This window comes from Perca fluviatilis, chromosome 5 (genome assembly GCF_010015445.1).
Source record: "Perca fluviatilis chromosome 5, GENO_Pfluv_1.0, whole genome shotgun sequence".
Classification (NCBI taxonomy): domain Eukaryota; kingdom Metazoa; phylum Chordata; class Actinopteri; order Perciformes; family Percidae; genus Perca; species Perca fluviatilis.
This window is the reverse complement of record NC_053116.1, coordinates 30,926,620-30,951,858: the sequence shown is the minus strand read 5'-3', so window position 1 is coordinate 30,951,858 and position 25,239 is coordinate 30,926,620. Positions and strand designations below refer to the sequence as shown.

Sequence of the window (25,239 nt, the reverse complement as noted above, 5' to 3'; positions counted from 1 at the left end):
CTACATTACACACTAATTCACGGCTGTGTTTATGCTCGGTGTTTACAGCCCACCAAGCGCTAATGCTAGTATGCGCTAGCTTAACTTTACGGAGCCTATAAAGTGTGTGTACTAAATGTAGCCTGTTTCGTATGTCGTTTTTATATAATGTCGTTTTTATATATGTTAAATGTGTAACACCACTTGATTCACGATGAAACGTTGTTTCGTGTATATGGTTGAAATGACAATAAAACACGCTTGAGTTGAGTTGAATGCCTCTGTCGGTCTGTCAAGCGGTAGGCGTGGCTTGGGAGTGGACTCAAAGCAACGAAGCAGGTGCATTCTGGGATTTGGTGTTTTTCATCCATATAAGACCAAAACACATTTTCTGGCTTTTCTCGGCCTAGAAGGCACCAATTTCAATTTTTTTTTCACATTTCTACAACATAAGTGACCTAATTTAAAGATATATTCAGCTTTCCAGCGGTGAAATATTCCTTTAATACATTTAACATATTAAAATACATATTAAAAAGTTAATAGTGCAGCTTTAAATTTAGTTTCATATTGTCTATGTCTTTGTTCTTGATACACACAAAAATTCACAAAAGGAATGCACAGCTTTTAAATCTGCACAAATAAGACCAAGAGAAACCATGCTGCCAACAAATATTGTCTTGGTGCAAAATTGGCCCCTTTCTATGCGAAAGAGCCTCATTGCAAAAACAGTCCATTTCACAAAGGTCAGCGCTAATAGCCATACGCAGTTACAGTGAAATTATTAGCCTCTCCAAAGAGTTGGTGATAACTGAAGCCATTTAAGGGATTCCTTCCTCTGCTTCCAATGATGCCATCGTCTTTTACAGTCTGAAGGTGTGCGTTTGAAAACACCAAAAGCACTGACAGTATGGAATATGAATCTATCTGAAAAAATGTTTTGATGAATGCCACTGTACCTCAGCAGTCAGGACCTGTAGCTCACGGTCTGAAAACGTCATTTTTCTTCTTCTCTCTGCTCTGCCTATTCTGTCCTTGGCAGGAAAAGCAACATTTATACTTTGCCACATGGATAATTGCAATCAGACGCAAAAAAGGGCAAATTGCACTTAAGATGGGGCAGATAGCGGTTGCAAGTGATGCGCAATTCATGGTGCTATCAGCGGCTGTAATCCATTCTTTGTGAATTTGCCCCTCTGTATATACGTATCTCACACTGTAGCATACTGTGGCTGCAGTTAAAGGAAGCAAGGAGATTAGTTAATGTCCCAAAAGTGTCTATCCATTTCCAGACTGTAGACATATTGTAGTCTACTGTCTGTCATCAACATGTTAAAGCTCTCTAAATGTCAGCTCCTCCACTGACTCTGAGTGTCCATCCTCTTTTACTTGCTCTTTCTCTCACTTTGTTTCACACATGCCACTTTTTCCCCTTATCTTTTCTGATATTAAGATTTATTTGATTTATTTTACAACCTGCACATTTCATCCGGTCCAAGCAGCCTTTTAATTGTCTATGACTGAAAGCAAAGTATGTCTACAGTGTATATATAGGCCCATTAATGTGTGCTCGCGTTTGTGTATACTGTACGTGTAAGAGCAATGTACATGGGCATTAGCAAAGGTTTATAAGTACTGTATCTATTTTTCCTTTCAATATGTCCAGACTGTATATACAATAGTCTGTGACTTTGCCAACAATTAGATGAGATGCCATTTTAATAAAACCCACAGGGATTTGAGTTGTCGTAGCAGAAAATATGGTGAAGATAAAAATACAACAAATACAAAGTGGTGACAGAAGGTGGTCTGTTTCAGACGTTGCGTCTCACTGTTGCCAATGAAAAGATAAGAATTTTTACAGCACCTCACAGGCTGCAGGTTTTTATGCATAGCACAGAGGACATAAATAGCCCCAGCTCTAGTCCTGCATTTCTTATTGTTCATACTGGGAGCTCTGAGCCAGAGAACTAATGTGGCCCTACAGAGCAAAATAAAGCCCCCCTGCTGCATGAGAAGCCAGATGTATATGTGCCTGTATCATTCCTGATTATGATGGAGAGTAAAGACTGGGGTTTGAGAGCTGATACTGTACTGCACAGAGAAATGCTGCTTCTTCATGTACTCTTCTGTGATTACTATACACTGATTAGCCAATCCTTTAATGTTACCTACTGCTATATTGTGCTATTCAGTACATTGCTATTCAGATATTGTTTGCAATCTCTTGAGTGATCAAGTGAGCCTCTTCATCCGCCTGATGTGTCTCTCAGATATGTGTGGCGAAACAAGAGTTACTTAAAGCTCATTCATCTCAAACAGCTTTGTTCTACAAAGGCATCATTGTTATTCTGAACTCTGCACCTGTTGTGGTTTTGTGAGGAAGTGAGTGTCGATGTGGTAATCATTTCTTGCGCAGAGGTGGCACCTTTTGTTGTGTTGAATTACACGGGGAAAAAACGACTCGTCCTTGGTGTTCTGGCTGAACCCTCTGGCTCAGGAAGCCATGTTCTCCTTTTAACCTTTTTCATTTGATTAAGAGGAAAAACAATGTTTGACCTGCGCTGTGGGGAGGCAGGCCAGCAGCTGGGATTTGGGCTAAAACAGCAGGAAACTGAGCTCAAGTGGGGGAGCTGGCAGAGCCAAGGGTGGTGAAGGTCCACACACACACACACACACACACACACACACACACACACACACACACACACACACCAAACACAAACACAAACACAAACACCAAACACAAACACAAACACAAACATATACACACACACACACACACACACACACACACACACACACACACACACACACACACACACACACACACACGCATGTACATGTCCTTGTGTTAAGTGGATGCACAAAAACATACCCATACAGAAAAATATATTAACGCATTCAGCTCATATAGAGCTTCTTAGCCTTTTTTCGCTTACTGTTTTGCTTTTATTTAGAGATGTTCCGATACTGCCTAAAACGCTGGTGTCAGTATCAGGAAGTACTGGAGTTTATGCACCAATCCGATACCACGTAATAAAGCCCTAAAGAAAATCTACGTTAAAGTAGTTTATTCATGTTCTTTTTCCGTTATAACTGACGGTCAAACTGGAGAATAAAAGAAAGTTATTTTTTCATTGTTTGTGTTTGTTCATGTTTCACAAAGAGTTTAACCTGAGCCAGACTGACAACAAAGGTAGAAATCATATCACATCCATACAGGGATAGTAGTATACAGCTGTTAAAACATAGTCAAATATATGACACACTGGTATCGGATCGGCAAGTTCAGGTATCGAAATCGTTATTGGGAAGCAAAAAATGGTATCGGGCCATCTCTACTTTTATAGTTTCAAATTTGTATGGTTCGGTCTCACCTCAGCAGCAGTTTTCAGTGAAAAAGCTGCTTTGTTCACTACCTGCCTAGAAACAAATGGTAGACAAAGTTAGCGGCTAGCTGGTGAACAAAGTTAAACATGTAGCAACTAATGAGCCAGATATTTTAGCAATGCTGCACATGAAGACAATGGAGTAGAAGTGCTGCTGGGTCTTTGTGGTGATCACATACAGGTGCTCTTTGGTGTACTGTGCTTATTCCACCTTGTGAGGGGCTCATTGCATGGGTGGAATATAGTTTCAAAAAAATATAAAATGGAAGTCTTGATTGATTGCACTTTATACATTTTTGAGACCATATTCGACCCATCCAATGAGCCCTTCACAAGACGGAATAAGCCAAAAAGTTTACAGGAGTTCAACAGATGAACATTGCCTGGATAAAGCCTGACATCTGCCTTCTCCGTTATCGGGGCTTAGAGCCGCCCGGGACGATTGTGATTGGTTTAACGATATACAAACAAATGCTGACACAGTGCTGTGGAGATAGGTCTGGCAACACGAGAGTAATGAAGAGCAAACCTGAAAAGTGAATATACGAACAATTCAATTTCAATTCAATTCAATTTATTTATAGTATCAAATCATAACAACAGTTATCTCGAGACACTTTACAGATAGAGTAGGTCTAGACCACACTCTATAATTTCCAAAGCCCCAACAATTACAGTAATTCCCTCAAGAGCAAGCATTAGCAGTGGCTGTTGCGACAGTGGCGAGGAAAAACTCCCTTTTAGGAAGAAATCTCGGCAGACCTAGACTCTTGGTAGGCGGTGTCTGACGGGGCCGGTTGGGGGTGTGATGAACAGTGGCGATAATAGTCACATTAAAGATAATGGAACAGTGACTTCGAAGGTAGTCGTTGTAGTTCATGTCATAGCAGGGCACATCGTGTCATACTGAGTAGTGCAGTCTCCTATACCGGATCCTGACTACTCTGTGTGTATGAACATCGCAGCAGGGTGTTGCGGGATGTAATGTGGCGCTGCAGAGCACGGGTAGCAGAGTACGGGAGCACGTAGTAAACTCCCCAGAGCTAGGTTAGTAACAAGCAGTTCTGGGACAGGATGCATACAAAATGAAACAAGGGAAAACAGAGATGAGAGAGCAGCTCAGTGTCTCATAGGAAGGAAGGAACTTCCCCGGTAGTCTAGAATTATAATAGCATAACTAAGAGAGGCAGGTTAGCTTAGAGAGAGGTGCCGGATTGGGCTTGAACTCTCCCCTGCCGGATCGGGCTGTACTGGCCTGCCTCCCTCTACTCTCACTATATTATTGATTATATGATAAATAAATCTGATGACTACGAAGAGAAGCAGGTAGGCCGGGTTAGGCGGATGCTGCAACTCCTCACTCCCTAACTATAAGCTTTATCAAAGAGGAGGGTTTTCAGTTTACTCTTAAATGTGGTGACGGTGTCTGCCCCCCGAACCCAGACTGGGATCTGGTTACATAGGAAAGGAGCCTGGTAGCTGAAGGCTCTGGCCCCCAGTCTACTTTTAGAGACTCTAGGAACCACAAGTAACTCTGCATTCTGGGAGCGCAGTGCTCTAGTGGGACAATAAGGTACTAGGAGCTGTTCTAGATAGGATGGTGCTTGACCATTTAGGGCTTTGTAGGTCAGGAGAAGGACTTTAAAGTCAATCCTGAATTTTACAGGAAGCCAATGCAGAGAAGCTAATATGGGAGAAATATAATCTCTTTTCTTAGTTCTTGTCAGAACACGCTCTGCAGCATTCTGGATCAGCTGAAGAGTCTTAAGGGACTTATTTGAGCAACCTGACAGTAGGGAATTACAATAGTCCAGCCTGGAAGTAACGAATGCATGGACTAGTTTTTCAGCATCGTTTTGAGACATGATATTCCTAATTTTGGCAATGTTACGAAGATGAAAAAAGGCTGTTCTTGAGCTTTGTTTTAGATGGGCATTAAAGGATATATCCTGATCAAAAATAACTGCTAGATTTCTGACAGTAGTGCTGGAAAAATGACCATAATGAAATGATAACGTTGCTTCAAGTCTGCTGGATGTGTTAACAGGCAACTGTCAGGCTGTGTCTTTCAGCTTGTTTTAGATTTCTTCAGCAGGTTAATTCAGTTTTAGTTACTGTTAATTCTCATATATGCCTCACAGAAAGAGGGTTCCGGGTTCGAAAGCACTGGCCGGAAAGGGCACTTCTGTGCATGTTGTCCCTGTGTTAGATTGGGTTTTCTCCGGGTTGTCCGGCTTCCTCCTACAGTCTAAAGACGGCCAGCTGTTAGGTTATTGTTAACTCTAAATTACCCTAGGTTTGAATGTGAGCGTGAGTGGTTGTCTAGGTTTATGTGGTTCTGTCTCTATGTATCAGCCCTGTGATAGTCTGGTGACCTGTCCAGTGTGTACCCCACCTCTTGCCCAAAATTAGCTGGGATCGACTCCTGCTCTCTGTAACCCAGAATAGGATAAACGGTTAAAAATAATGGATGGATGGAAGGTCTCTTATAAAAGTCAGAACTCAAATAATAGCCAGGGGTAACACACAATGGCTGGTTGCTAAAGGCCTGTGAAGTTACCTGTAGACTGCTACAACATCTTACATGGTAAATCCAGTATAATGTCGATTTCCACAGCACTTTCTCTTAACTGGGAAACAGAGGAAATAAAAAATAAATGCCTGTCTCTAATATAATAATGTTCCAAATAAAGGCCTGGCTCTCTTTGTCACTGAGGTACTAGATAAAGAAAGAAATATACTGGTAATTAGTTATTGACTGTAGACACTGTCTAAATTGCTGGTGCATTAGCTGCAGCTGTGTTCTGTTTTGTATCAAAGGGAAAGGTCGCTGAAATGATAACATATGGCAAATGCAAAGCCCGTACTGCTGAAAACTCCAGTGCACACAAAGCCAATCTACTAATCTTAGGTAATACAATAAACTTATGATACAAGGGGTATACCTTTCTTCCAACAAGGATTTCAAAACTTTATTTTAAATCTAAAGGAATAAATGACATTGTTTTAAGTAGCCAGAGTGATTATGGAAAACTTCTTGAACGTATGTGTCTGCAGATTTGATTGCATCCTCTGTACCGAAGAGTCCTTGAAAAAGATAAAACTCATACCAGGTCCATGGCTACTGTTCTTGCTGAACCTGACCTCCCAGTGGAGAAGAGCCTTAGGAGGGTGAATTCCCTTATGTTTTTCTTTGCTTCCTATCATACCCTAGGTTTTCTGTAGTTTCTCATGTATTTCAATGGGCTATAAGTTCTATCAAGATAATAAAAGATCAATCTTCTGGCTCCATTAGTATTCAATCCTCTTCAAATGTACAGCTACACATAATGAACAGCAGTCAGATTCAGAGGCTGATGCCACTGTTCAATTTTCCTTTTAGCCTTTTAGCACACTTAGAAAAGATGCAAATGCCGCAGATTTTACCTTCTGCAGTTTGAGTGAAGCTGTAACCACCAGTGTATTCACATTTAAATATATAGAGGCTATTCATTAGGGAGTATTAGCTAAATTAGTGTTGCAATTCTATTTAGCAGAAATGTAACTGAACAACACATACCCTTCTCTTTCTCCGAGTGTAATAGAGGATGCCCATACAAACAATTACAATAGCGAGTGAGTCAAGCTACACTCTTGCCACTTCCTTAGCTGTTATTATGAAGCCATTTCAAGACAGTGAAAAGCTTTTGAGAGTACTGTGTGCGGCCCGATGCACCACCAGCCATCTCACACACTGAACAGCATTGACATTCAGAGGCTGATGCTGCTGGCTGCCCGGTCTTGCAGCGGGCAGAATCTATATTTTGCAACAAATACAAATGTAACTAAGCATATGTTCATTATCAACTTGTCTCATAGAAAGAAGGGTACATTATGTCAATGATCATAATAGGCCAACAAATAACCTTTGAATAAGATGAGTCTTTTATGATATCTTCATTTAGATTCAATCCGTTTGGTAGTTTTGCTATATTGTGCACTAGTTTTGTGTCATACATTTTTAATTTGTGTCAGCATTTAATACGCTTTTACTCTTGCGGTCAGCAACCAATTGTCCAACCATTATTGCAGCAGTGCAGTGGTATTTTCTATTCTATTTCTATTATATTACGATATCCAAGACGATATCTAGTCTCATATCATGATATCAATATAAAATCGATATATATTGCCCAGCCCTACTCACAACTCTGAAAAAGTCAATTAATAATTCTCTGTGGGTTCATCACTACGACCGACTCCTTTCTTATTACACAGAATAATTTGATTGAGTGTTATTATAAAAATATTGATTAGTGGAGCTTTAAAGTTATTAGTCACACATGTGTCTGACAAGACACAATGTTCAGTCTATAGTGTATTGATTTCTCAGTCTTTTGCCACAAATATTGCCCAATCACTCATTATACCAAACGTGTGTGCCTTGTGTACAGTATACCACTTTTGGAGTAACTAACAAGCTATTTGATGGAGTAAGGTGGAGGTTTAGGTAAGCTGGAGTAATACCAAGCCACAAAGAAACACCTCCTGCTCCATTTTATCACGGCTGTAATTACCACATTCCATTTGTCAAAGAAATAAACAATAACAGGCTTCCCGCAGCCCCCGCCCACAGCTATCTAGTACCTTACACATTGTCCTCCGCCTTCCTCCTCTTCTTCTGCCACTCTCTCTCTCTGTCACATGCACAGCCTCATATTAATTCCTCCCTTTATCCTGGCGATATATTAGTCTCTCACAAACACACAGAAGCTCTCATAAATACCCGCTCATTAATTCAATCTCTGCTGATGATTTATTTTCTCGCTCATTGCACAAACACACACAGGGTCTCTTTTTCTCAATCTCGTGAACACTTTCTCTCATATTAATTTCTCCGTCCATCTCCCCTTCCTCCCGTGGTAAATGGGTTGACGCGGCCGCACTGTAGCTTTCGAGCACTGATTTGCAGCAAACGCCCGAGAGCCTTCCACTGTTTATCTTGGAGATAATGATAACGCTTCAGGGTGTGCAGACCCAACTCATCGCAGCCTTTTATGTCCTCAACAATGACAGTGTGGAGCTTAGAGATGACTATTACTAAGAGATACAGCATTAGATAGCCACACGTGTGAGTCATTGTCACACCACAATCAGTGGAATATAGAGATTAGCATTATTATTATGATCAGATTAGCATTTGCTGTGCGGATTTTGTAAATTGCTCAGTGAGTGTTATCTCCCTTACATTATAATGTACTAGTGATGACTATCACATTTTCCTGAGGTCTCCAAATGTGTGAAGAGTCAGTTCGGAAATGTACATGGATTTTGCGTTGTGGGCTAAGTGGGAAAAGACAGATTTTCATTGCTGAGAGCAACTTCAGAGGCTCTATCTCTTACACAGCAGTTTTTATGTGCCAGCTTTGAATATTATCTGCCAGAGAGGGGCTGTGGGCATTGTTGCTGGCTCCGGTTGTGTAATGTCAAATCGATACCTGGTGCGTTTCAGGTTTCACAAATGAAAAATACAAGCAGATTTGATCAATATACAAGAGGGATGTATGACTTGAGGCTTGTACTGCTCTCGTAATACAAGATAGATCCATAGCGCAGCCTCAGTGGTTGTACAGCCGAGGTTAATCTACGAGCGGCACTTAGTCGGTGCAGGTTTGACTTATTCTCATTGACTGAATAAGCCATGCAAATCTATGAGCAGGAGCAAAAGTTAAGACATGTTAAAGTTTGCAGAAGGAAGAGCTGCATAATTAAAAACACACACAATCCTCTTAAGTGTCACTCTTCTGTCAGGAAACAGCTCAGAATGGCAGATACACTTCAGTAACCTTAAGTAGTTGGTTTTCCTTCTATCACTTGGGCGCTGATCTCAGATGGGAATAAAACCTTCATTTGTGATAGAGGATTTCCCCAAAGGGAAAACACAACAGTTCTATGAGTATAAGGTGAATGCTCACATGATTGGAAAATATTGGGTAACACTTTACTTGAAGGTATCTACATAAGAGTGACATGACACTGTCATAAATACATGAACCCTAACCCTAACTCTAACCCTAACCATAACCATAACTTGTCATGACAAAAAGCAAATGACACTTACTAAAAGAAGCGTTCTGTCATAAACATTTATGAATTGTTTATAATGTTTATGACACGTTCATGACAGTGTCATGTCACTCTTATGTAGATACCTTGAAGTAAAGTGTAACCAAATATTGTGACAGTCACAATATTGAAAATGCAGTTCTATTATTTTCATGAGGTGATATATGGAGCTGGTAATTTCTTGTGTGGTGGATCACTAGCTACTAACTTTAAAATACATTTATTCTGAGTTTCAGTGGAGAGTTTACAATGGAAGGCAATAGAGAAGGGGTAAAGGAGACTTAAAATCTTAGTTGTCTTGTTATACAACAGCTGATGTCAGAACATTTTCTCCTGACCACTACATTATTGTTTAAAAATGTTTTTTATGACATTTAAAACCAAGCCAGCATCACTTATTGTGATGTTGTACCGTTACTGTTAAAGCAATGCTATGTCACCTTTAGTAGCATTCCACATACAGAATAAGTAGTTAAAGTTATGATGTGCTGGATTGGCATCATACCTGTATTTTAACTTTTTATTACAGCTTAATTTATAACCTCATATTATGTATTGTAATACTGCTTGGGATGCCACATGTCCCACTAATCTCAATAAGATTTTCCTAATCCAAAAGACATTTTTGAGAGTGAGAGACTGACTCATCTGCTCCTCTCTTCAGAAAATACACACTTCTATCAATGTTTAATGTGCACATATACAAGACTTCTGTATTCATGTATAAATATCTACACCTAATTAAACCTATTACTTGACTAGTGTTTTCCCAAATTGTTTTAAGTGTTCCTCAGACTAGGGCTGCACGATTATGGCCAAAATGATAATCACGATTATTTTGATCAATATTGAGATCACGATTAATTATCACGATTATTTGTTGATTTTAGCCAAAACAAATTTTATTGTCACATAATTATATAATTATAACTGCTTTTACATCCATATTGTGCTACATTCCTACTAATACATCCATATTGTGCTACATTCCTCCTTTATTGAAGGATACTGTGAAGGAGTATGCCATTTCAGCTGTTGTGCGACCGCTTTCCACACATGCAAGTTTGCCGTGAAAGATACAGGCTACACAATTTTCTGTTCACGTTAACGGCGCATGTGATGCCTGGTATCTACCGGACGAAATAGCAACGCGGATTTCTGTGGCTCATTACACTGCCACTTACATGTCTGCGTTGCGCTCTGATGCTCCGAAACCCACGTTAGAGGCAACATAAACATCGCTGAATGTCACGCTAGTAAACAGTGTTGGGGAGTAACGGAATACATGTAACGTATTCAGAATACAAATTATGAGTAACTGTATTCCGTTACAGTTACAATTTAAATAGTTGGTATTTAGAATACAGTTACATTGTTGAAATCAATGGATTACATGACGATACTCTGAATAAATTAAGGCAACTCTATGCATTTTCCAGAAGCCCCGATATGAAATCGAAAACAATAGCTATTTGCGTGATCAGTCACAATGGAGTCGGAACCGGCACGACAGAGCCAGGACAGGAATAAGTTTCTATCTTGGAAATTCAAACAGCATTTCACATTAAAGAACGAACAGGGAGAATGAAATATAACTGTGCAGTGCAACCTCTGCTTGCCAGCAACCAACCTCCTTTCAGCGTCCAAATTACTCCACCTCCAACCTGAAGAAGCATCTTAAAGTAAGCTTTTTTAATTAGCCAAGGGTAGTCGTCTACTGTAGTTTTACTGGTCACCTTGCTATTTTAACATTGACGTGTGACGTTACATTCTCCTACGTGCTGATTTACTAGCTCCAGAGCCGTTTAAAGACTGACTAGCCCCGTTTGACATGCTAGCTAACGTTAGCTAAAATTAGCTCGTGGTAGCAAGACTGCGGTTAGATTTTTGTAGTATGCAGTTCGGGACTACCAATACAATAATCTGCTTGTTCAGGTACACATTCAGCTAGTTGGAATAAAAAGAACACACCATTATAGGCCTGTTTAGCAATTTGGATGTGATAGCTGCATTCCTACACTTATAAAACGCAATTCAATGTGGAAGTAATCCTGAAGTAATCCAAGTATTCAGAATACGTTACTCAGATTGAGTAACGTAACAGAATACGTTACAAATTACATTTGTGGGCATGTATTCTGTATTCTGTAACGAAATACGTTTTGAAAGTATCCTTCCCAACACTGCTAGTAAACACTAATAACATGTTACACAGCAGGTAACGTTAGCCTACCGTTAACCACAGTAGTAACTGGATTAAACACGGCTAAAATGCTGACTGCTAAACAGTGTAGTGTGTCTGTATTTCACTGTAGGATTCCAACAGCGGGACGTCCAACAGTCTGCTGCTAAAGCTATGAGCTAAAAGACACAAACTAGCACTGGTCACTGCTGTTTGAAAAACAACACAGACGGGACAAAATGTTGCGTTTACTGGTAAACTGGTAAACATTGTGAGCGGCTTATGATGACCGACTCCTACCTGGAATTTTCCTGACGTTACTCTGTCCTCTGTGACTGTCTACATCTAGAAACTAAGCTGCGCGGAGCAGGCAGGGAACAGCTCTGATTGGCTCATGGAGACATGTGATCAGACAGTGGTTTATGGAGCGCTAGATTGGCTTTGCAAAAACTGTTCTATGAAGGGAATGACGCATTTTAAATATCGCTCGATCACGCAAATTTGATCGTGGGAAGACAGAATCGTGATCGTGATTAAAATTCGATTAATTGTGCAGCCCTACCTCAGACATTTATTGATAATCCATAAGACACTCTACAGACTTTCATCTTCTGTATTGTCCGGCTTCCCTTAATCAATATTCATTGTTATACAGAGGACTTCCATCACTACAATCAACATTTACATTATCATTATTCAAAAAAACAACCTGTGAAGGACTTTAAAAGCATAGATATTTATCTGTTTTTGAGGCCGCTTTTTGCTTCCAACCTCTTCTGCACAGTGTTCAAAACATTTTCTTAAATTTTCTCTTTCTTTTTTTTAATATATACATGTATATGTGCAAATAATACAAATAAAATATGGATTCTTTTTTATTGCATCCTGTAAAAAATCTGTTTCCCTGAAGCTGGATCATTACTTGTGGCAAATGTTTTGGTGGGAAAATGTCAGTGAATAAGACACTTTTCTAGTCAAACTATAATTAATGGCAACTTGGGATTTCTATCCCAAGATGTTCCCAAGCCAGACAAGATATATAACCTATCCAACGTGTTCTGGGTCTAGGAGTCATCCTGATCAGATGCCCGATTCACCTCAACTTGTGGTTTGAGATAATAAAATCACAAATAATGCAACTTCTCATCAGGAACAAACATATACAGTATTTTAACAACAAGCCCCAGCCTTGTTAAAATGTATTGATCATTTTGCTCTAGACCATGTATAAATTACATGTAATTTAGCTGACGCTTTTATCTAAATTTAGCACTGAAAAGGGATCTTTATGAATGCAGATGCAGACGACAGTGTTTGTAATCCTGACCTCAGCGCAGAATTTTATACTATACTATCTCCTTATTAATAGATTGAGATATTTTTTGTCATTTTAGTGAGTTTATTAAAAAGACACAGAACCTTTAATGTGTTTAGAATTCTGCAGAGAGGCTTTAACAAAAACTGAGACAGGGTGAAATGTTTTAATGACTCTTAATGATTGTCAGATTTTTTTATTCTCCTATATTTTAAGATTCATTTAAAAATGAGTTGACGTTTAGGTTTTTACTCAATCTCCGATAACTGTTGTTTCCTCTGAATACTGTCTTTTTCTCTGAAAGCAGCGTTCCCGTTAACAATATTCTTTACAAGTTACACAAAATGTTACAAAAGGGAAACCTAAAACTAAACACTAAATGAATGTGTCACATATCAACAATTCATTTTGTACTTACAGGCTAAATTATAGTTATTCTTTGATCTCTCTCATAAGGGGCAAAGCTGCGTGGACCCTGTTGTTTTTTGCCAGTATTGTTTTTATTATTAGGGGCCGAGCAGCTAATAAAACATGACTTTTCATGACTTTTTACGACATACTATACCATGACTTTTTTATCACGTTTTTCAACATACTATACTATGACTATTTTGACATACTATACTATGACTTTTTTATGACCTTTTTCAACATGCTATATTATGACTAGTTTTGACACACTATACTATGACTTTTTTATCACTTTTTTCAACATACTATACTATGCCTATTGTATCATATTTATTATACATAGTACTATGGTTATTTTCAACATACTATACTATGATTTTTTTTATCACTTTTTTCAACATACTATACTATGACTTTTTTTATCACTTTTTCGACATGCTATACTATGACTTGTATCACTTATTTCAACAAACTACTATGACTATATTCAACTTGCTATACTATGACTTCTTATGACTTTTTTTAGACATACTATACTACTACTTTTTATCACTTTTTTCGACATACTATACTATGACTTTTTACAACATACTATACTATGACTTTTATCACTTTTTTTAACATACTATACTATGACTTTTTCATGACTTTTTACGACATACTATACTATGACTGTTTTTACATAGCCTGACTCTGCCCTCCTACGTACTTCCGCTCAATTTTCATTTTCCTTCAGTACGTCGTCTGGGTTTGCGGTATATTCGCAGGTTTTCTCCATAGACAGTATATAAGGTTTTCTCCGGCCAATCTTTACCTGTCCAATCAGTGAACAGAGGGAGTGGCTGAGAACAATGACGTTGAGGTCGTGCACTAGTTTGAGTTGTTGTTCCGTATTGGCGGCGGAGAAAGATGCAAGCGAAGCCATTCGGTCCATTGTGGCAACGCTGCCGAATATTATATATACAGTTCAAGCCTGAGCAAGAACAATCTTTGCTGAGTTTTGATGGTGGCCATGATGTTGTGGCCCTCCTCCCCATGGGGTTCGGGAAAAGTTTGATTTTCCAGCTCGCTCCATTAGTGGTGAAGGAGTTGTCTTTTATGACCTTTTTTGACATGCTATATTATGACTTATTGAGACATACTATACTATGACTTTTTTTATCACTCTTTTCAACATACTATACTATGACTTTTATCACTTTTTTCGACAAACTATACTAAGACTATTTTCAACTTGCTTTAATACTACTTCTTATGACGTTTTTTCGACATACTATTCTATGCCTTTTTTATCACTTTTTTCGACGTACTATACTATGACTTTTTCATTACTTTTTATGACATACTATACTATGCCTACTTTGACATACTATACTCTGATTTTTTATGACCTTTTTCAACATGCTATATTATGACTTGTTTTGACATACTGAATGACATTTGTATCACTTTTTTCGATATACTACACTATGACTTTTTATCACTTGTTTTGGCATATTATACTATGCCTATTTTATCACTTTTTCCGACATACTATACTATGACTTTTTCGACATACTATACTATGACTTTTTTCTCACTTTTAACGACATGCTATACTATGACTTTTTCTTGACTTTTTTCGACTATATACTATGACTTTTTTTATCACTTGATTTGACATATTATACTATGCCTATTTTATCACTTTTTCCGACATACTATACTATGCCTGTTTTATCACATTTTCCAACATACTATACTATGAGTTTTTCGACATGCTATAATATGACTTTTTTTGACATGCTATACTATCACTTTATCTTGACTTTTTCCGACTATATACTATGACTTTTTTTATCACTTGATTTGACATATTATACTATGCCTATTTTATCACTTTTTCCGACATACTATACTATGCCTGTTTTATCACTTTTTCCAACATGCTATACTATGACTATTTTGACATGCTGAACTATGACTTTTTTTTTGGACCTTTTTCATGCTATATTATGCCTAGTTGAGACATACTATACTATGACTTTTTATCAGTTTTTTTCGACATGCTATACTATGACTTTTTTCGATATACTGTACTATGAATTTTTTATCTCTTTTTTCGACATACAATACTATGACTTTTTTATCACTTTTAACGACATGCTATACTATGACTTTTTCTTGACTTTTTCCGACTATATACTATGACTTTTTTTATTACTTGATTTGACATATTATACTATGCCTATTTTATCACTTTTTCCAACATACTATACTATGCCTGTTTTATCACTTTTTCCAACATACTATACTATGCCTGTTTTATCACTTTTTCCAACATACTATACTATGACTTTTTTATCCCTTTTTCCAACATACTATACTATGACTTTTTCGACGTGCTATAATATGACTTTTTTCCTACTTTTAACGACATACTATATAATGACTTTTTTGACATGCAATACTATCACTTTTTCATGACTTTTTTCGACCTACCATACCATGTCTATTTTATCACTTTTTTCGACATACTATACTATGACTTTTTTATCCCTTTTTTTCGATATACTATACTATGACTTTTTTATCACTTTTTTGACATGCTATACTATGACTTTTTTTTCTCGATATACTGTACTATGAATTTTTCATGACTTTTTTCGACATACTATACTATGACTTTTTTATCACTTGATTTGACATATTATACTATGCCTATTTTATCACTTTTTCCGGCATACTATACTATGCCTGTTTTATCACTTTTTTCGACATACTATACTATGACTATTTTGACATGCTGAACTATGACTTTTTTTTTGGACCTTTTTCATGCTATATTATGCCTAGTTGAGACATACTATACTATGACTTTTTATCAGTTTTTTTCGACATGCTATACTATGACTTTTTTCGATATACTGTACTATGAATTTTTTATCTCTTTTTTCGACATACAATACTATGGCTTTTTTATCACTTTTTTGACATACTATACTATGACTTTTTATCACTTTTTTCGACATGCCATACTATGACTTTTTTATCACTTATTTTGAAAAACTGTACTAGGACTATTTTCAACTTGCTATACTATGACTTCTTATGACTTTTTACGACATACTATGCTATGACTTTTTTTACACTTTTTTCGACATGCGATAATATGCCTATTTAATCACTTTTTTGACATACAGTACTATACTATGACTTCTTATGACTTTTTACGACATAATATACTATGACTTTTTATCACTTTTTTACATACTATACTATGCCTATCTTATCACTTTTTTCACAAACTCTACTATGGCTATTTTCATCATACTATACTATGATTTTTTTCCTATGACTTTTTTACAACTTTATTTAGTGTGCCGATGTGCTTCAATAGCAGCATCCTTCGCACAATGATTATTATTTGTCATATCTAATCATATTTTTATTGTGTGATTGCTGATTTAGCAGCATTCACAGTATTTTAATCCGATTCTTCCATAAGATTTTCGGTTGCATACTACTTTTGCATTCTTTTAGTTACAAAAACCAGTCAAATATCTAAATGTGAGCAGCTCTTTAATGACATTTGTGCTTGTATTCAACTCTTTTCTACCAACTTTTCTTTTTACATTGAAAGTCAAAAGAGCAATCTTAAAATCATCTTCAGGCTTCTTCCACTTCGAAATGCTACTTCTCCCACATACTTTGACCTAGAGAGGTCATTCAAACTTAAAACTATTCACAAAACCTTCAGCTATTAGTGATTCAGCTTTTTGATATCTTTTACAGTTTTTTGTTATCACTGTTTAACTTTAGTGCTTCTGTGTAGCTAAGGGCTGCTTTGTGTGGGTGATGTCACAGCTATAGTGCAGAGGCGAGAGAACATTGTCTTAAAACATTCTCTGTAACTTGTTCTCACGGTCACAATTCTTATTTCTCATAGACCATATTTACATCAACATGTAGATATACTTGTCTACTTTCTCATTTAAGCAATATTACTTATACATTTGGCTCTGTGAGCCTCCAAATGACAAGACCCCAGGGCTCTTTCAGTTAATCTCAGTAGCAAGGTTTGATAATTGTATTACATGTCATTTAGCTGACGCTTTCATCCAAAGCAGCTTTCAATCAAGTGGTGGTGGAAACCGGAGCACCCGGAGAAAACACAGAGAACATACAAACTCCAAACAGAAAGGCCCGGGACTACCTGGGTTCAAACATTGACGTATATATAAGGGTTCAATAGACTATATATTAATGGACAACGCATCCGGTTCGGCAAAGTGCTGCAAATGCGGAAGTGCCTTAAACCTGCATTCTATCTAAATTCCAGCAGGCGGCGACACGTACGGTTGCCAAAGGAGGTCGGTTTCTGTAGAAGTCTATGAGACAGTGACACACTTCTCACTTGATTTATTACCTCAGTAAACATCTTCATAATGAGTTTATGGTCTCAATCGCTAGTTTTAAGTCTTCTGCGACACAGAATGATGTTAATTTTTTGAATTATGGTCTCGTTGATTTTAAAATCTGCGATAAAGCGGGGGGTGTTTTAGGGCGTGGCTATGATGTGATTGCCAGTGAAAGTGTGTAACGTAACGTAGAGTGTAAGAGCTCCTCCCTCACTCCTCCCGCTCGTCTAAAATGGTCACATCCGCAACCAGGATGGCTGCAAACTCGTTGACTGATAGCAGATCTCCACAAACCAATGGGTGACGTCACACATGCGATGTCCATTAATATACAGTCTATGGTTCAAACCCTGTACCTTCTTGCTGTGAGGTCACAATGCTAACCATTGAGCCACCATGCTGCACCGTGCTAATTACACATCAAAGCTGGGGCAAGGCTTGTTACAGCCGGAAGGACCAGCTGCTGCTCTCCTATACCATGACACCACACTTTTCAGATAGAAAAATTACAATTACAGACAGTAATATAAACAATTGATTTATTTTAATTATTTATACAGTATATTGTGTGTTTGTGTATTTATAATAACGAAAATACATTTATTATTAATAATGTGTGTGTGTGTGTGTCTACTAAAACCAAAAATATCCGCTTTCAATGACTTGTTCTGGTAAAACTGCTATAGGGCATCATCTTTATACTCTCTCTTCTACCGTCACTGAATGCCATACACCATTTTTCAACTGTATCTTCTTCTGTGTCTGTCCAGCCATGTTCACAGAGGTGCCTCATGATATGAGTGCTCAGAGAGGTCAGGACGTGGAGATGGCCTGCTCCTTCAGAGGGGCGGGAACGCCCTCGTATTCACTGGAGATCCAGTGGTGGTACATCAGGAACCACCTGGACTGGACGGACAGACAGCCCTGGACAACCAATGAAGTAGGTTTATAACAAGATCTCTGACTGTCTTCTGATGGGAAATAATAATTAATTATTATGCAACAGCTGTAAATAAACTCTCTATACACCAGCAGCCTCTATTTCAGGCTTTAGCTTAAAGGATATTTACAAACTTTAATAACTTTTTTAAATATAGTTTTGGACATCATTCCTAGCTTTAATAGAAAAGATAAACATCAATCCCGAGAAATACATGATACTAAAAACTAAACTTCACAGGTCAGTTAATCAAGCACAATGTTATCTCGTGACATATATTACCTGCATGGATTAATGAGGATATATCTATTAGTTAACAGAACACTCATATATTCCCATTTTGTGTTTATATCCCCAAATCTAACTGTTATAATGAATTATTAAAAATATTTTGTTTTTTTCTAGGTGGCTCCTGAGGAGAAGATGCCAAAAGATGCTACAAAGATAAGCGTGAGTTAACCACTTTCTGCTGTCATTTTCTGAGAAAAGCTTTCTGTTTGCCTTGATGACGTGATAAAATGAGGCTCACTAATGATTACATTAAAACGTCTTGCTCCGGATGATCCACAGATGTTGTACTTGTGCTTTATTACACACAAGAAACTGATTTTTTACTCGTTGCAGCTCTTAGTGCAGTAAACACCCCAGACGACACATCAACATGTTCACTTCATCCTTGATAGGTTTGTAGAATCACTGTTAGCCAAAGAGCAGGCAGCAATGGTGGGCATGGCTTGCGATGCATCATCTTCAGATTCTTATAAAGGCTTGTGCATCTTTATGACTGCAACACCAAATCCAAATAATAAACAGTGAAGGGGACAGGCTGGGAAGTCAGCAGAACTTTTTATTTCTCCTCCGGTATCCATAGAGACTTTAAAGTACTCACTCAAGCAAACTGTTTACCCACAAGAAGCAGGGAGGGCCTTTTACTAAGGAAGACAGCACGATGTGACTCAACATTTTGACTTTTTCCTTATAATTGCTTGCAGATATGAGCAGAATTATGGAACTACTGCACGTTACCTCCACACATATTCCTCTCACTCAGTATCTCTCCACCGACTTTAAAATTCAAAATCAAATAAATAAATAAAATGGCATGTAAGAGATATGCAAAGATGTGTAGTGCAGAGACAAACACACTCACAAAAACATGAAGCCTTTCTCCTTCCTCCCAAGAGGCAAGCTGTTGCTGATTCGCTATAATGAAAGCACCAGCTGTGTGTGGTGTGTGTGTGTGTGTGTGTGTGTGTGTGTGTGTGTGTGTGGGTGTGTGTGTGGAGCCGAACACTGCAGGCTGTACAGCTGGAAAATCATTATGAGCTTTCTGTATATAATGAATGTTGGCCCACATTCATATAGCAGAGCAAAAACATGCAGACACAAACTGATAATTGAATGCATAGTGCTACAAAACAGCATTAAGCTTTTACATACAGTCACACATGCACATGCGGAGACTGGCATACATACATCTAGGCTACTGCATGCGCGCAGTCACAGGGAGGAAGGTGGGTGATAAACTAAGTAGTATTTATATCTTGGTATGTCACAATGTCTCTAGTCTCTCATCATCTCCACAGCACCTCTCTCTGAACTTGTAAAGCTTTTACTGCCAAGATGTAGTCTCTTCATAATTCCAGCGCCACAAATAGAATTTGTTAAGCAGCAACATTGTCTGAGTGTGTGTGAGTGTGAGTGATTGGGTGGGAGTAGGTGCGGCTGTAGAGTGTATCCAGGCCATACAATATAGAAGTGATTTCAGCATCAAGCTCTCATAATCTGTCTTTGTATCTCTCTATCACTTTATGTAATGTCTGCCTACATGTGCTAAGCCTATTTATTTATTTTTAAACACAACAAAGCCTAATTTATGATAGGCATCTTTTATATGTATTTAAACAGGCTAGTGCAATGTCCGTTCAAAATGTGCCTGTTTGGAAACGGGCCGAGAAGCCCCCAGAGTACTTCATATGCAACCCAACTATATACCACTGACTTACTGTGCATTTCTACTACAAAAGTTACTCATGCTTGCAGGGGCGTAGAACAAAATTCTGGGCCATGTAGAAAAGCATTATGTATGGGCCCTTCATTCTAGCATATTTACACAGTCCCCTTTTTCCCCCCAGTCCGACACCCCTGCATGCTTGTATTTAGTAGGCTGTGACTTCAGACTCATCATATGTTCTTGCTTTCCTCTTTTTATTTCGTCCATCTTTGTCAGGTTGTGAAGGTTGTAGGAAGCAACATCTCCCATAAACTCCGCCTCTCCCGGGTCAAGCCGTCTGATGAGGGCACATACGAGTGCCGTGTCATCGACTTCAGCGATGTCGCAGGTGCCCGCCACCACCGCGTCAGAGCCTACCTGCAGGTGGTTCAAGAGAGCGACATCATCGACAGTAACCACAACGACAATTTCGAGGCCCTGGACGATACCAAAGGAGGAGTGGCGTTTGTCGACGGGGACGGCATGGAGTCTCACGGTGGCGCCAAAGTGCATGCTCATGGCCATCACCAGAATCACGGGCACCCCCAGGAGCACGGCAAGCGGCCTTCATCGCCGGCCCACCACGGCCACAGCCACAGCGGCATCAGTCAGCAGAACAAGGCAGGCAGAGACCTGAAGAAGAGGGACGTAGACAGTAACCATAGCGACAATGACTGCACCAACGAGCCAAGCTGTGCACTGTAGATGTTGGCTTATTACACCTGAGTGATAGATTACACAAGGATTGCATAACATGATGTGTGTTACAGCATAAAAAGCTATTCTTCCCACACAGTGCAAGCGTGTGCACAAATCCAGAATCCCTAGAAATGTACAGTATGGCTTGTTCAGAGCACAGTGCTGTAAACTGTGCTGGGGAATGTAGCTTTTTCTTGCTGTGCATGGGTCTGGGTTGGACTGCTCACTGGGGAGTGCTCACTGGGGAGGTTGGACACAAGGGGAGCTGATGTGTAGATCTAAGCAGCTCCACTGGTTCTGGTCACAGCACCAACAAAAAAAGAAAGATTTGTCTTACTATCAACCCATGCTCTGTTCCACTCTTGTACTTTAGATACTGTAAATGACACAACCCTGCTTTCAGGCTCATACTTCTTCCACTGCCTTACTCTCTCATTTGATACACCCTCAGAAAAAAAGTATGTTATACCTTTTTCTAACTGGGTCTGTGCCCAGTAAAAGAAAATGTTCCTTTTATTCTGAGTGTGCACTGAATGAAACTAAACTGTCTGTAATTCTTACCTGGAAATCTTGTCGAGTCTGATTCCTTAGCTTTTTATGTATAGCACTAGCTTCCTTGCATCTTTTTGTGTGTTCAAATAATGGACATGAATATGGTGCAAAATTTGTAAACTGCAATTTATTCTGTGTTTACTCGCAGGGGGAAAGAAATATGCTTTTTTCAGCAGAAACTCATCAAGGTCCCAGAGCAGCAGTGCTCATCAAGGACAGATACAGCCTCAATTTAGTTGAGTTGGAGTTAATACAGTGGCAGTGTGGGATTTCTTCCACATTTGTGTGCTTTTCAAACACAGCACATCACAGGCTTTATTTTCCCCACAGCACATTTGAGCTTATAAATTTGCAGCTCAACAGAAAACATGATTTTTCTTCACCTCTCGTGCTGCAGGTTTAATCCATCCATGGCTATTTAGGCTGAGAGAAATTAATCGTATTGATCAATCCTGTTATTCCATGTGGACTCCATCTGTTTGGAAAGCCATAAATAGATCAAAGTCTGTGCCACTAAATTAAAACAAATCTGACTTTTTGTGCCTCTGAATCCACTAAAGATCATTGGAAGAAATGTGAACTTGCTGCAAGATACATTTTGGAAAGAGCAGTGCTGTATTCATATACCAGCTTAGTTCCCTTATTCCGATGCTCTGGCCCATTGCTCATCAATCATTGAAAAAGCCTCAATCCTCTCCACTACAAGCCTCTAATCCACTCTGTATATATGACTGTATAATATGAAACAAATTGAGTGCATGTTCAGTAATTTTCTTAAAACTTTTTCAACCAACCATACACAAAGACAGTGTGTTAATATTTTTGTCATTTATTTGTTTGGTTCATTTAATAAAAGACATTCCATTCTGTTCTGAATCTTTTTACTTTAGAAGTCCTATCAAATAGATCTTATGTTTTCCAAAGCAGTTTGCTGTTGCTTCACTGCTCTCCAGAAGTGCTGTACAGACAGATGAATGACATGTTCTCTTCATAGCTGCTCAGAAAATGTATCTTAGTACTTAAGCAGTGTTTCTTAAACTACTGTACTGTATGTACAGGGCCGCAAACATGAGTGTTGCCGTGTTTTAATGAGCTTGAACGTGGGGATTCATTTTGTGCCGTTTGGGACTTGCTCTGAAAGGATTTAAGAGGCCATTTTACTTCTGCCAATTTTGTAACTCGTTGATAATCTCTTTGCTTAGAGGCTTGTATGAAGCGCACAATACTTCACTCTGAAGGGATCAAATGGGACAAAGTGAATGTGGGTAACATACTGGATAAAAAGCCTTGAGCTGTGATGGCGAGAAGAGGGAAATGTTAGTGAAACACGGAAATTGGCTGCCCATACCGCCTCAAAATATAGTCTGTCTCAAGGCTATGCTGTATTATCCATCAGTGGAACTACAGCGCTCCTGTTATTGTTGGCAGTCCCAGCAGACTAAAGAGGGTACTTTAGTGCACGGAGGAGTGATCAGTGGGACTGTTTTTTTTTTTTCTTCCAACGAGTAACTTTGATTTGTTGTTTTGTAAAGAAGAGATCACGGTTAAAAAAAAAAAAGAAGAAAAATGTACATTTCTTCTAGAATGTTTGGTCTCACACTAAGTGTATGGCTTTATCAAATGAAATAAATTGTATATGAAACAGTGACTCTATGGTCAATTTCTCATTGATTTAGAGACGTGAAAAGGCAAAAGCCACAACAAGCTTAGATTGAATTTAGACCCTCCTGAACAGTTATTACACTTCTATATCTAAAGGGTTATTGTGGGTGTACGTCAGCTGTGGTTTAGCTTTTGCCCCATGCTCTGTGTGTGTCTGTCTGTGTGCATTAAGGAGAAACGATATTAGGCAGTTGCCTGTGTGTAATAGGTGCTGCCAAAGCCCCACTCCCATTGCTGCTGATGACTAATGGTGCTATTGTCAGCAGTGGCAGCAGGATAAATAGCAACAGCACAGTAGGAGATAAAGAGGCGCTGTGCCGCGCTCGCTAGCATTAAGCCAGGCCAGCTAAAAACAAAACACATGGCCATCTTGTTTCACACTAGAAGGCTAATACATTCATTATGGAGCGATGAGGTGGGGAGGCTCCGGGTTCTCCCATCAGTGAGGTGGTCTGATAATGGAGGGGGCTTCCTGTTTCCGTCATTTAAACATCCCGAGCACCCTGTAAGACTCTGAGTGATAACAGGTACAATGATAGATTGGCCACTATCCCTGTCGTGAGGCGTTCAATTCCCCCATAGTTACACAACCTGGTGCACCCGGACGCATCTTCTGCAGACAGCATATGTGATGTGTGTGGCAGCTAGCTCAAATGTTAGTGAGGGCTTTCCCTCGTGTGGAAGAGTTCTTCCAGCCTTTGCAGCGTTTCCCCCAGAAAAGTTGTTTAGCCCGGCGGCAAGTGTCTTTTTTGACGAGGGCCCGGCTCGGACCAGTCACAGACTGATGGCAGCATTAATGTAGAGCTCAATAGCTCCTGTGATTACAGCATCATGGACGAAATCGCAAAATTGTGAATTTAAAAAAGCTATAAGAGAGATTCCATAGGGCCCCACATTAAGTCAGCGCTGAGAGCTACCTGGATATTAAAAAATAAATAACTACATCTAAATTTCCAACCGAGCCGCCTCACTGTAACTGTAGTGTAAAAAATGTCTATAATACATTAATAATTCCCAGTGGCTTAGGCCTGGTGGGGGCAACTTAGGCCTGGTGGGCCACCAGGCTTGCAATACACTGGAGGAAACCCTGCTTTATATAGCTACCCCCAGCATAATATTCATAGGAACATGTCAGCCAGTGCAACAGTGTTGCTCATTACGTTTTTGGACAACAATTAAAAAGATTATCAATCTGGCCAAACATTTGAGCTTTTCCGACTGCTACAGACACGTTTTAGTTGGTACCAATAACATTTTAGGCTTGATACCCAGTCCTTTCTTTAAGTGCTGAACGTTTGACTGCAACATGACACATAATGAAATGATTTGTAATGTTTTTTTTGTAAGTGTATTTTGATGATTATTTTAATTAAGATAGGTCACAAAAAATCTCTTTGTTACCAACAGGCAAGTTAATCTGTATAAAAGTCCCATGCGTTCAGGTTGAATGATTCAAAACAGCAAGGCGGTTCCAAGTCAGAAAAAGGTATTTCTTAAGAAAATAAAGAGAAAAAAAAAGGAATAGCAAACATAACATTTCCATAGAGTATATGTCAGTGCCTTGACATGAAAAAAATGAAATGAAAAAGATCAGCACTGTGACTACGTC

The 25,239-nt window shown here is 38.8% G+C and overlaps 1 protein-coding gene across 1 annotated transcript in view; it reads left to right on the top strand.

Moving 5' to 3' along the window:
• Positions 1 to 23,616, top strand: part of LOC120559110 (V-set and transmembrane domain-containing protein 2-like protein) — a 52,934-nt gene extending 29,318 nt beyond the window's left edge. The window contains exons 2-4 of the mRNA XM_039800564.1: positions 18,555 to 18,724; positions 19,130 to 19,174; positions 20,955 to 23,616. Coding sequence (XP_039656498.1) covers positions 18,555 to 18,724; positions 19,130 to 19,174; positions 20,955 to 21,422 — 683 coding nt within the window. The 3' untranslated portion in view covers positions 21,423 to 23,616. The remainder of the gene's footprint in view (positions 1 to 18,554; positions 18,725 to 19,129; positions 19,175 to 20,954) is intronic.
• The last annotated feature ends 1,623 nt before the right edge of the window (positions 23,617 to 25,239 follow it).